At 42.2% G+C, this 12,803-nt stretch overlaps 1 protein-coding gene across 2 annotated transcripts in view; it reads right to left on the reverse strand.

Moving 5' to 3' along the window:
- TRAF3IP2 (TRAF3 interacting protein 2) overlaps positions 1-12,803 on the reverse strand; it is a 41,291-nt gene that overhangs the window by 12,243 nt on the left and 16,245 nt on the right. For both annotated transcript variants that reach the window (XM_057739221.1, XM_057739220.1), the window contains exons 3-4: positions 5,581-5,773; positions 1,598-1,776 (exon numbers count right to left, since the gene is read on the reverse strand). In XM_057739221.1, the coding sequence (XP_057595204.1) occupies positions 1,598-1,776; positions 5,581-5,773 (372 nt within the window). The remainder of the gene's footprint in view (positions 1-1,597; positions 1,777-5,580; positions 5,774-12,803) is intronic.

A 12,803-nucleotide genomic window follows, 5' to 3' on the forward strand; every position in this document is an offset into this window, starting at 1 on the left:
TGGTAGGTGAATAGTCTCTCTGTGTTAGCTTTTAGTCTGTAATCAACTAGCTACATCTCAGAGAGCCCTGGGGCAGAGGGTGGAAAAGAAAGGGGGTGGGATTGGAGATAACTCACTTACCTAAAGCTTAGGCTCTTGTTTTTGAAGCACACCTCTCAAATGGAAGTATGTTCAATGGTCATATTGACTCATTTAAGCAGCCAGGCAGGGACTTCCCTGGTGGCGCAGTGGTTAAGAATCTGCCTGCCAATGCAGGGGACATGGGTTCGACCTCTGGTTGGGGAAGATCCCACATGCCACGGAGCCACTAAGGCCATGCGCCACAACTACTGAGCCTGCACTCTAGGGCCTATGTACCACAACTACTGAGCCCGAGTGCTGCAACTACTGAAGCCTGTGCATCTAGAGCCGGTGCTCCGCAACGAGACGCCACCACACTGAGAAGCCCATGTACCACAACGAAGAGTAGTCCCCGCTGGCCATAACTAGAGAATGCCCACACACAGCGACAAAGACCCAATGCAGACAAAAAAGAAAACTTGAAAAAAAAAAAAAAAAAAGCAGCCAGGCATACTGATGGCACTCAATTTATTTTCTTCTCAACACCTAATATTCAACCAATTCCCCTGTAAGAATTTTAGGACTCACTTTATAGGTTATGGTAACATAAACGTGATCTATAAACTAACATCCAGATTACATCCTAACATCTTCCGTTCTCCAGAAATGTTCAAAATTTAAATGTCTAAGATTTTAAGAAGATTAAAACAAAAATTTTTAATAAAAAACAGCAACGGATCATTGTCATAGAAATCTTTTAGAGCCTTTGATGACCAAACAGCATCCTTTCCCCTTACTGGAATTAACAAATACAAAGGGCTTAAGTTTGGTTCAAAGCAGTGCCTTAATGTGGAGAGAGCTTATTAGAATTCCAGCAAGCACAACAGAATAACAATTTCACAAGTAGTGACTGTTTTCTTAAGATTTCTGCAACTTACTGTCCTGACTGACCTTAATATGAGAACATTTTGGTGATATTTCAACATTTCTGGTTCTGGCTGCAAAATGTGGAAAAAGCATCATCACCTGACACTTAGTCGAATGTTTCTTTAAATAAAAGGCTTAGTTTGCATTTGGTTGTAAAGCAGTATGGAGAATGTGAGACTGCTTTTTCCAAATAAGATTGCTCATTCCTACAGGAAATGACCTCGTTCTTGAAGGCTGCTGCTAATTTATGGTGAGATGCTAGGTCCGCGGCCAATACTGCATGGACATCCAATCAATTTACCCAGGGACAAGTCCACTCAAGAGCATCATTTAGAAGAGGGGAAAAGCGTGGGGGTTATTTGTTGTTGGAGTACATGTTGAAGAAAATCTAGTGGTAAGCACTTTGTGAGTATTGCAGATGGTGTTAGAATCACTACAAACAGTCACACAAAATGCTGGTTACTTTTTTACACAAAAAGCAAAAAAGGACATTTCATTTCATTGTGTAGTATTGAGAAATATCCAAGATTATGGATGAATAATCATCATGTACTCTCAAAGTACAAGACCTGACGAGAAGAAGGAAAAAACAACATTGCAAACAACTTACGCAATTCTTCCGGCAAATTGCTTGTTTTCAGAGCTCCTCTGGCTGGAGGGTGACTTGGGGGTCTAGGGATAGCAGCTGGGGAAGGAGCCTGGGGACCCTGTGGTCTCAACTCTTCAGGACATTCCAAGGACTCTTCAGGAGCACCAGCTCTATTAGGTGGCTGGTTATAAAGCTGGTCCCTGGAAAGGAATACATTCACAGTAGATGTTCATGTCTTATACGTGCAAACCTAGAGCCTTTAATGACTATGGGTAATACCAGTGAGCTATCTCTCTCCTCTGTCTCCATTTCTTTTCTGCGCCAGAACGACAAGGGTTTTTCTGCGGAGATTTTGGTCAATAAGCAATTCGGCTGGCTGCCATTTGTAAGGGCCTGGGCTGGGGTCAAAGAAGGAAGCAGGATTGGATTTCTCGATTCAAGGTCTGTCTAATGGGGATGATAAGTCTCACCTACAGGTCAGACAAGATCACCAACAAAACAAAGTAATATAATGGGTGACATACAAGGTTGGTGTTTAGACATTCAGAGAAAAAGACAACTTGTAGCTCATGATAGATAACTTTTCATTATGTATCAAAAGATAGAAAAGACCAGGTAGGTTGAAAAGTATCCACCTCGTGGGAGTTCCCTGGTGGTCCACTGGTTAAATCTCCGGCTTCTACTGCAGGAGTCACAGGTTCAATCCACTGCTGCGAAACAAAATCCTACATGCTGCGTGGCACGGCCAAAAAAAAAAGTATCTATGTTGTTAATGTACGAATGAAAACCTGATTTTGAAGACTCTTTAAAGAGGTTGCTACCATATTATTATATGGTGTCTTTATTATTGTTATTTTGGTCACCAAAATATTCCCATGAACAGTCTGCTGAGACAAACAACCGGACGCACGCGTGTGAGACTTGGAAGGCGGAAGGAAATGGAGGCCACGCTCTGCCACTGCTGTGGTTTCTGTCGGTAAGTGCCGTCAGGAGGTGCCGAGTTCCTCTGGAGGCACCCCAGTGTCCCGTTACAGCGTCACTGTGTCAAGGGCAGGGCATGGGCACCCGTTTTTGGCCAGTGCAGACCTAGCAGGCACGAAATGTTTCCAGCAGCTGCAGTGGTGGTGGCTTCCGGATTCAGGATTGTGCTGTGGCGGCATGGCCTAGAACGGGGGGCTCTGGGGTGGCTTTCTGCCCCCTGCCCCTCTGATCATGCCAGAGGAAGCAGCCTCTTTGGTCCCCTGTTCTGCTGCTCTGAGATCATTCCTAGAAGCCCAGCCTACAACTTGTTCCTCCAACCTCTAACAATGTCGTAAGCAGCCAATTCCCTGTGTTAAATCCCCTCTGTCTGCCATCGCTAGAGTGGTTTCTGTTTCCTGTAAGTGAATTCTAACCGAAAGGGGGACTAAAACTGTGTCCGTAATGTTTTAGTTCTTCAAAAACAATATGACATAAATGTGGCATTGCTAACACTTTAAAAAATGTAGGTAGTGGCAACAGGAATGTTTGTTATTTGTTGTTTGAAATTGTTTCATATTATAAATTTTATTAAAATTTTGAATATAAACTGTGTTTATATGTGTATATGCCTAGATTGTTGCTTATGCTTTCATATTTTCACCCAAAAGGGTAATAAAAAAATTCTGAAAATCCCATGTAACAAGACTTAAAACTATACTGAATCTTAACTATATTTCTAATTGTGAATGTTTAAGGAAGTTATTTTTATTTTATATTAATATAGAAAAAAATTTTACAAATATGCCTTCATCTAATGGGGATCCAGTTCCATATTCTCTTCACATTAAATGCCTTTGTACCCAAAGTTGCTTCGTTGTTGTAAAAGATGGTTGCTCATGTGATAAAGAAATGTTAAGGCCTTGATAATATTCAAAAACTTTCATATAGAACAATATCATGCAGAGTAATGACAGAGTAAACTTTCTGTATTAAGGTTCTCTTTCAATAAGAGGGGAATTAGCTTCATTACCTGAACTTATTTTTCATTATCTTAAAATGATAAAATAAATCCAAGGAGACCACAGCAGGCTTAAACTGATGTTACAAAAGCAATTACTCTGTACTATATTTGCAATTCTTCTGTAAATCTAAAATTATTTCAAAATAAAAGTTTATTTTAAAAATTAACATTGCCTCTCCAATTCATCACTAAACATAAAGATGTTTAAATTTTGTTTTCTTGGGAATTTTAGATATTTTTTCTGCAAGAGTGCTTCTCTGGCTGTAAAATCATTACTTAATTCCATTATTTAAATTCCATGTAATTTTGTTTTTTAAAAAAATAAGGCATCTATCTGCAAAGAAAATCTGAGGGCTTGTCGACTTTTGAGCGAAGAGGAAAGGCAGATGTGCCTCATCTGCCATTGTAAATAGAGTGGGCTTTTTTACTCTCAATAAACTTTTTGAGCTGATTGCCGATATCTCTATCTCCGGAAAAAACTGCTTTGATAGGACCTTCATATCTCCTCCCATTCTCAAAACAATATAAGTTCACTTTGAGTGGTATATAAAAGTCGTGTTTGAGCAAGAGCAAAGGTTTTATTTACTCTCTTTTCAATTATGTCATAAATTAGGAGGCTCCATTTACGTGTTTTCCCTGTATATTTTAGACCTATAAATTAAGAGAAAAAGAAAACTTAAAGAGTCAAAGGAGAACAATGAAGAGAAATATGATTAAAGGATTAGACAATTAAAGTCAAGAAAAACCAGAATTGGTTTTCTGGAAGAAGTATCAGAAAGACCGAATAATGGTGTTCGACGTGTGTGAATTCTTTTATTACAAAAGAAAATAACAAGTTGTTTTATATTTCTATTGAGAACGAATTGAATTTAAAATTTCAAAGTAAGAAATGGGCTTAAACGGGTGTAGGAACTGGGGATATAAAAAAGAACTTTGTAGCATTGGAAGTCGGTCACAGTAAAAATAAAAACCTATTTCCTGGGATAAAAGGCCAGGGGATCTGAAAGTAAAAGAAGCAGGTGTGACTTAGCATCTCAAGAGCCTTTCCTTCAGGAGCATTCTGACTAGTCACCAGTGACTTTATGTGTCTGGTGAAGAGATTCTTATCAACCAGCTTCCGTTTCCACCTGACCTGAAAAGTCTATGTGGGGTGTTCCAGTGGGTGACTCGGCCAACCAGTCTGGATGGCAAAGCAACAGAGTTCCGACACATTTTGATTGTATTGGCATCATTCTTTTTCAAGTTAAAACTGTGTGGGGGACTTCCTAGGTGGCGCAGTGGCTAAGAATCCGCTTGCCAATGCAGGGGACATGGGTTCGAGCCCTGCCCCAGGAAGATACCACATGCTGCGGAGCAACTAAGCCCGTGCGCCACAACTATTGAGCCTGTGCTCTAGAGCCCGTGAGCCACAACTATTGAGCCCATGTGCCGCAACTACTGAAGCCCACGTGCCTAGAGCCTGTGCTCTGCAACAAGAAAGGCCACCGCAATGAGAAGCCTATGCACCACAATGAAGAGTGGCCCCCCTTGCTGCAACTAGAGAAAGCCCGCGTGCAGCAACGAAGACCCAACGCAGCCAATTAAATAAATAAATAAATAAATTTATAAAAACAAAAAACAAAAAAAAACTGTGTGGAGCTTCCCCGGTGGTGCAGTGGTTAAGCATCCGCCTGCCAATGCAGGTGACACGGGTTCCAGCTCTGGTCTGGGAAGATCCCACATGCCACGGAGCAACTAAAGCCAAGTGCCACAACTACTGAGCCTGCGCTCTACAGCCCAAGAGCCGAAGACCCACAACTACTGAAGTCCATGCGCCTAGAGCCTGTGCTCCACAAGAGAAACTACCGCCATGAGACGTCTGCGCACTGCAATGAAGAGCAGCCCCGGCTCGCTGCAGCTAGAGAAAGCCTGCGCGCAGCAATGAAGACCCAATGCAGCCAAAAATAAAAATTAAATAAAATAAATAAATTTATTCAAAAAACCCCACAACTGTCTGAAATTTGGCCCCATCGGTCTTACTTACTGACATCTCGGGAGTCCTGGGGAGGAGTAGTCTCTTTGTGGAGGCCTCTCCTCTTGGTCCCAGGGGCTGGGATAATTCAGGACGACCTTCTGCACAGGGTGCAGGCCTCTCACACTGGCTCCAGGTGGGGCCTGCCCAGGTAGGGCTGGCTGGATCACTTGCTGGTAGGCTGCTCGAGGGTAGTCGTGGCCATCTGCAGGTGAAGACAGTAAAGGAAACAGGGAAGGCTGACTCTAGCTCGTTTGTGTGAAAGGAGAAGTAAGCTCAGTGCAAATTTTTGTCTTGATACCAACTGAGGGTTCTGGATATTGTTTACCACCTCTGAGATGTTTGCCATATTTCTGCACTATTATTTACTTGATAGTTTTCATTAAATTGAATCATTGTTTTTATTTTTTTCCTAAATAAAACATCTGTGAAATCATGAGTTTGGTGTTCTAATTGGAAAGCACAAATCTCCACATAGGCCTCTATTTAAATAAGATGCTTAAAATAATCCAAACTGAGCCTATTTCAGCCCTCTGACTCATAAAGACCTGGACTTGGAGGGCATCTCTAAGAATGGGGAGGTAGGACCACAGAGACAACTTTGATCTAGAACAAGATATACCACTTTAATCTAGAACAAGATATACATTCTGAGGGGTCCAGATCACCACTATTTCTACCATAATCCCCCAAATCTTTAGAACCCAAGCCTGGGAGAAATTATCCTCATGATAGATACAGAATCACTACTCACTCCTTTTTTTCCCTGCACGCACGCGCGTACACACACACACACCAATCCCTCTTAGGAAGAAGCAAATGAATGAAAACTTGGCTCATACCTCTGGGAAGTAGCCAACCAGCTGGCAACATCTCCCAACTTTCTCGGTCCTCTCTTGCTAAAGGCTACATGCACATGGGGCCAGGGCAGTTAGAAGAGGGCAGTCTCAAGGCAAAGCCAGGCCTGGCAGTGACTTACATGAATTTGTAACCTAGGAGAAAGTTGGTCCCAGCCAGGCCCAGGAGTAGCAGAGTCCCAAGACAAGAAGGGCAACCTGCCTGAGCAGGTGAGAGAAGAGAAGGCAAGGTCAGGGGAGGTAGCAAGGGACCCCAGGAAGGGTGGGAGAGGAAGGCTCTGAGGGCACTGTCCGGGCACGAAGGGGCTCAAGTGTGGGAAATCTGAGCGGTTGGATGCACCTTAGGGGGTGGGCGCAGTGCGGAGAGGGACTGGAGAGAGCCAAGTGGATAATCCTAAAACATGAATCATGAGCACATCCTGGTGATCCAAGCATTGCCACCTCTGCCCAAGTAAGAACTTGGATGATCACGGAGGCATAGCTAGTTAGGGCAAGAAGGAACCTTGCTTTTCGAAAGATATTTATTGGTCTTTATTCTTTTTCTGATTATAAAAGTAATAACCAATTTCCCTGCTGTGTGGGTAGGATCCATGCAGGGATCTAAAGTGAAATAAAACTAGCAAGTGAGCAAGAAAACAACAGAAAAAACAGGTGGGAACCCGGATGTGGAGGCTGAGAATGTGGTTAAGAATTTTATTCTTAGTTTGATAAGTTTTCAGGGGAACACCTAGGGGATTATGGCCTCAAGTACAGAAGACAAATAATGTGTGTTCACTAGTGTGACCACTTCCACGTCCCCACTGTCTGGACTCAGGAAACTTGGCTGGGTGACCCTTGGAAATGTGCGTAAGCCAGTTTCTCAAGCATGGTCAGAATCCCTGGATTTAGTCTATTGTCTGCTTTGGAACTGTGACAGCAGTTAGGTCCTTCCTGTCATGCTTCCTCTGGCAAAACTGACCACACCCCTCTCAGCCCAGGTTGTCTCCTGGCCCTGACCTTGACCCTGGCCCTGCTATTGGTTAGGCCTGGTCATGATATTAGGGGCTTAAGGAAGGGGAGGAGGATAAAAGGATCTGACTGGGCCTATGCCAGCCCCCTGGCTGATAAAGACGAGGACTTGGAAGACATCTCTAAGAATGGGGACACAGGATCACAGAGGCCCCTATGGTCTAGGACAAGATAGACCCCCCCCCAAGTTTTGTTTTTATAGCTGTCCTGGGGCAGGTGAGATACATTCCAAGGGGTCCAGCTCACCAGATGGAGATTCAGGGCTACAGGGCTGGTCTCTCCTGCTGCTCTTTTCCTCAGCTAGAACAGGGCAAAAAGTGCCACTGCCATCAGGTCACTAGGCGAGGGCCAGCCATGTTTTCAGGTGAGTCTTGTATGAGTGGACCATTTACAAAGCCAGCTGTAGATACAACCCTCCAGAGATTTCCCACTGCATTTAAAATCCACCTGGCGTGATGGGGTCTCTGCTCATCGTGATTTTATCTCCTGCGACATTCTCACAAGCTCACCAAGCCCTAGCTATCCTGGCTGTCTTTCTTCATCTTGAAAGCCCCAAGCTAGTCCCCACCTCTAGGACCCTAAGTCTGCCATCTCCTCTGCCCAGAATGTTTTGCCCTGTATCGTTACAGATCAGCTTCTCAACATTCAGGGCTCAGCTCAGATAGCACCTGTTCACCAGTTACTTATCCCATCTCCGTATTTTATTTTCTTCCTGGCACTTATCCTGTTTGTGTAAATAAGCATGACTGTTACTTGTCAACTTCTTGCCTGCCTTCCCTACGAGACTCTAAGTGCTGTGAAAGCACGAACTGTGTCTGTTTGCCACCGCATCTCCAAGGACAGCACCGACACCCAGGGGATGCTCAGTAAGTGAATGAATGAAGACTGGAGAGTTACAGAGCCAACTTCACACACACACAAGTGAAGCCATGTAGGACTGCACAATCTGCCTGCTAGGTCTTTGGTCTTCTACACTGTCTACGTCTCATCCACTATCCATTTGGGGTATTTTTCAGTGTCTCCTCCGGAAGTAGGAAGAAGAAAGACAAGGTAGAAGAAGAGGAGCAACTTTGCCAGTGGCCTTGAAAGTTTTTAATGTTTGGAGCCATTCTTGCTTCTCGTATCCATTAATAAGTGGCTAATAAGGTTTTATTTGCTTTAAAAGGACTACCAAGCTCTAATCATAGGATTCATTTCTTTTCCAGAAAGCGGATGTTAGTGCTGTTACTCAAAAGCCTTTGAATCAAGGTCATATGATTTCTAACAGATTATTCCTCGCACAACATGTTTTTGTCTCATAGCAACAAATCATATCATTAAAATCACTAAGGCATGTGGGCTAAGTGTTTGATTAGCTGTAACTCTCATTTCTGAAATGGCCACCTGGGATAAAAACTTACACTGGTTTGTGTGAGCAGATGAAAGTGATCCACCTCATCTATTTTTAAAATTAGGGTACTGATCATACAGTTCTCTGTGCTGTCCTTTGATTGTTTAAAACAAAGAAATATTGAATATCAGAGGGTCAATCAAAAATAAGGTTTCGTTTTTTTGTAAGTGGAACTTGACTGGTTTTGTCTGGAATTTGGCTGGTTGTGTAGAAAAGCTGTGAAATAAAATCTATGTTTGTCAGGTAAATGAGTGTCTTTTCTCTGCTCAAGGTTTGATAGTTTTGTTCCACTATTTTTGACCAAGGCTTGCTAGTTTAGTTGGGTGCTATGTATATGATAATGGCTAACATTTACTGGGTACTTGTTACATGCCAAGTACTATTCAAAGTTCCTTATTCAGGATTATAGCGTTCAATTTTTTGTTTTCCTGAAGAAGTTTAACCTAGAAAAAAATCCAAATTCCTTACCACAGTCCTTGCCATCTTCATTTTCTAGCCCATCATTCTCTCCCTGCTCACCCTGCCCTAGCCCACTTGCTTGCATTAACCGCACCAAACGCCTTGCTTCCCGGACCTTCTCGTCCTGTAGATTTCAGCTCAAATGCATCCTCCTCAAAGAGGCCTCCTTTCACCATCCTGCCTATTAATGTCTGTTATAACACCTGGCTATTTCCTTTATCACATGTATGCTTTGTTATTTTGTTTGCTGATTTCTACTTATCTATATAGACGTATCTCCAGTAGACTATGAACTCCACAAAGACAGGACCATGTGTGCTGTATTCACCACTGTATACCCAGTGTCTAGCACAGAACTGGGCAAATATTTGTTGAATAAGTTGATAAATGAATGAACAAGGTTTGTTTCCAAGTCCCATTGACCTCCTTTCTTTGCTCTCCCGTAAGACAAGTAAAGACGGCCTTTCCAAGGCTTGATATCACAAAGTCTCTCCTCATGATGAGGGAATCACCCCTTTTTCCAGGAAATAGAGAACAGATTTCTTTTTACTCGTTCAACAAATATTACTGAACCTCTATGGCTAGGCATGCGGTGAACAGAGATAAATAGGCTATAATTTTCCTGAGTAGCTCAAAATAAATGGAGAGAGAGAGAAAATCTGTGTGGATGTCTGTTTTGAAACACAAACCCACACTCGTTAGCATGTGAGTAGGAGAGGCATGGAAGCCAGCAGCCACCTACACAGTAGACTTAAGAATCACTGCCCAGGGATTTTCCTGGTGGCGCAGTGGTTAAGAATCTGCCTGCCAATGTGGGGGACACGGATTTGATCCCTGGTCCTGGAAGATCCCACTTGCCACGGAGCAACGAAGCCCTTGTGCCACAATTACTGAGCCTGCACTCTAGAGCCTGTGAGCCCGCATGCTGCAACTACTGAAGCCCACACACCTGCCTAGAGCCCATGCTCTGCAACAAGAGAAGCCAGTGCATGAGAAGCCCACACACCTCAAAAAGAGTAGCCTCCCCTCGTCGCACCTAGAGAAAACCCGTGGGCAGCAACAAAAACCCAACACAGCCGAAAAAAAAAAAAAAAATCACTGCCCCAAATATCTCCCCCATTGACTTGTCCTCGGTGCCTAAAATTCCATCAAGAGATTGTATTCTGTAGAAGATGGACGATAGTAGAAGATGGTGGGGGATGTGACAGACAAGTGATTTGTTGGCACAGTAACTCCCAGATTCTGACGCCGTGTTAATCACAAAACAAAAATACAAATCTTGCACAATCATGAATGGGTGCCCAGAACTGTATGTTACTTGTCAATCTTATGATCCTCTTGGCCTGGGTATACATGGTCTTCTTGTTACTGGGCTTTGACCACTTGGAATTTGTAAACCAAATCCTAAACAAGGTTTTCCACTTAGTCAAAACATTCAACATTCTTCTTCCTTATTAAGAATGGTATTAAGAGAATTTATGAGAGAGAAAATAAAATCTGATTTTCAAGTTGTCAAAAAACATGATGATGTAATGTAATCACTTTAGCCAGGAAAACAAAATGGCCAAGATAAACTGTGACAGGAACTCCTACAGCTGTAAACAGCTGTAGTTCACGAAAGGCAACGCCTTTCTTTATCTTCTTCCATCTGGTTTGTTCTTTCCTTACTTTTAATTGTGCATGCATTCTAGCATACAAGTAATCACTTGTTGGGGTCCATACGAGCAATAGTAGGCATGTGCCCACAGGTTTATTATTCAGTCTCCTTGGCAAAGAAAGCAAGAATTTTACAGTAAAATAGAGTACTTTAGATTTAATACATTCTTTTTTTCCAATTTATTTGTGTCATGGATTTTATTTGATTGCATAGCCATGATCTCCATCCTCGTGACCTTCAATGGAAGGATTCTGCGGAAGGAAGAGGCTGACTTCTCCCAGAGGTGGGGGGGGTGGGAGAGATGGGGGGCAGGAAACAGGCTTTTCCCACTTCTTGTTTTCAGCTGCTTTGATAACTTCTTTTTTTTTTTTTTTTTACATGAAAGGGGTGACCAGTAACCATTTTTGCTTTAACTTGCGAAGGCTAAGGTATGCCATTTGCATGGTGATCATTATTTATTTATATTTTCATTAACGGATGAGGAAGTAATACTCTTCTAAAGCCGAGTAGAACCACGTAGCCATGGTTTCCAACTGCACGAGCATCGCTTAGGTGAACAGCTCTTTGGAAGTGGTTTTGTTGGCAATTAAGTGCAGTTATAGCCCTGATATGAAACTAAGCATTTGTACACCTGCTTTGAATGCTTAAAATCTGTGTCAGCGAGAGGGATCTAGAAGTAGAGGAGCGCTCTACAGGGCTGGGCTGCAGGATGCATTGAAATAATAGCAATAAAAACTAAGAGCTGCTAGTGATTGAGGGCTTACTACAAGCCAGCCACTTTCCTAGTGTCTTTAGTACATTATCTCATTTAATCCTCACAGCAACCTTCCTGGGAGCCACTGCCGTTGGAGGCTTTGTAAATATTTTGGGCTTGCAGCGCTCTGAAGAAAAACAATAAACCCTGAATTTCCCTGACAAAACCAGCCCAACCCTGACCCTCTTCCCTGTAATAAGATGCTTCTGGGAACGAGGCCCAAGGCACATGCAGGGTGGACTGGGCTGAGCCCACATGTACACTCTCAATTCCCCTTACCTTTCTTTTTTCTTTTAAACTTTTACTTATTTTTTAAATTATAAACGTCATGTGTCTTTGCTATAGCAAATTTGACAAAAGTATGTAGAGTTAGAAGAAAAATCTCCCTGTTTCTTCCTAATTCCCTGTTCCCCTCCCCCAACGATCACTGTTGGAGCCATCTTCTAGACTTTTTAATGGAGTTTTTAAACATATATAGTTAAAAAAAATACGTATGGGATCAACACTGCATGCTTCTCCCTTAATCTTTTTTATGTCAGAGTGTGTATTTTATTGTACGTTAACGGGGCCTAGTAGTCTATTGTACAAATAAATCACAACTTATTTACAATAATTTATATTCTTTATAACATAATTTGATAATTATTTATAATCTACTAATTTATAATTATTTATGATAATCTGTCTCCTTATTGATAGGCATTTCAGTGTTTTTATTCTTATTCTAATACATGAATGCTTTAATAAACATCCTCATTCATGTATTTTTATATGCTCTGTAGCATAGAAATGTGTCTGTAGGATAGATTCCTACAAGTGAGGCTGCTGGACCAAAGAGGACACATTTAAAATTTTGATAGTGAAATTGCCTCCTGGAAGACGGTACCAATTTACACTCCTATCAAGAGTAGATAGGAAAGTTCATTTCTCCATAACCCCGCTAGCACTAGATGTTGTCCCAGGTTTTTTATTTTTGTGCATCCGATTAGGAAAAATATATCTTTAAAAATTTTGCATTTCTTAAATTCAGTAATGTTAAGCTTGGTTTCATATGCTTATTGGCTGTTTATACGTCTTCTGTGAATTATTCCCTTCTCCTGTCCAAGTTCT

The sequence above is a fragment of the Hippopotamus amphibius genome, chromosome 6 (assembly GCF_030028045.1).
Source record: "Hippopotamus amphibius kiboko isolate mHipAmp2 chromosome 6, mHipAmp2.hap2, whole genome shotgun sequence".
Taxonomy (NCBI): domain Eukaryota; kingdom Metazoa; phylum Chordata; class Mammalia; order Artiodactyla; family Hippopotamidae; genus Hippopotamus; species Hippopotamus amphibius.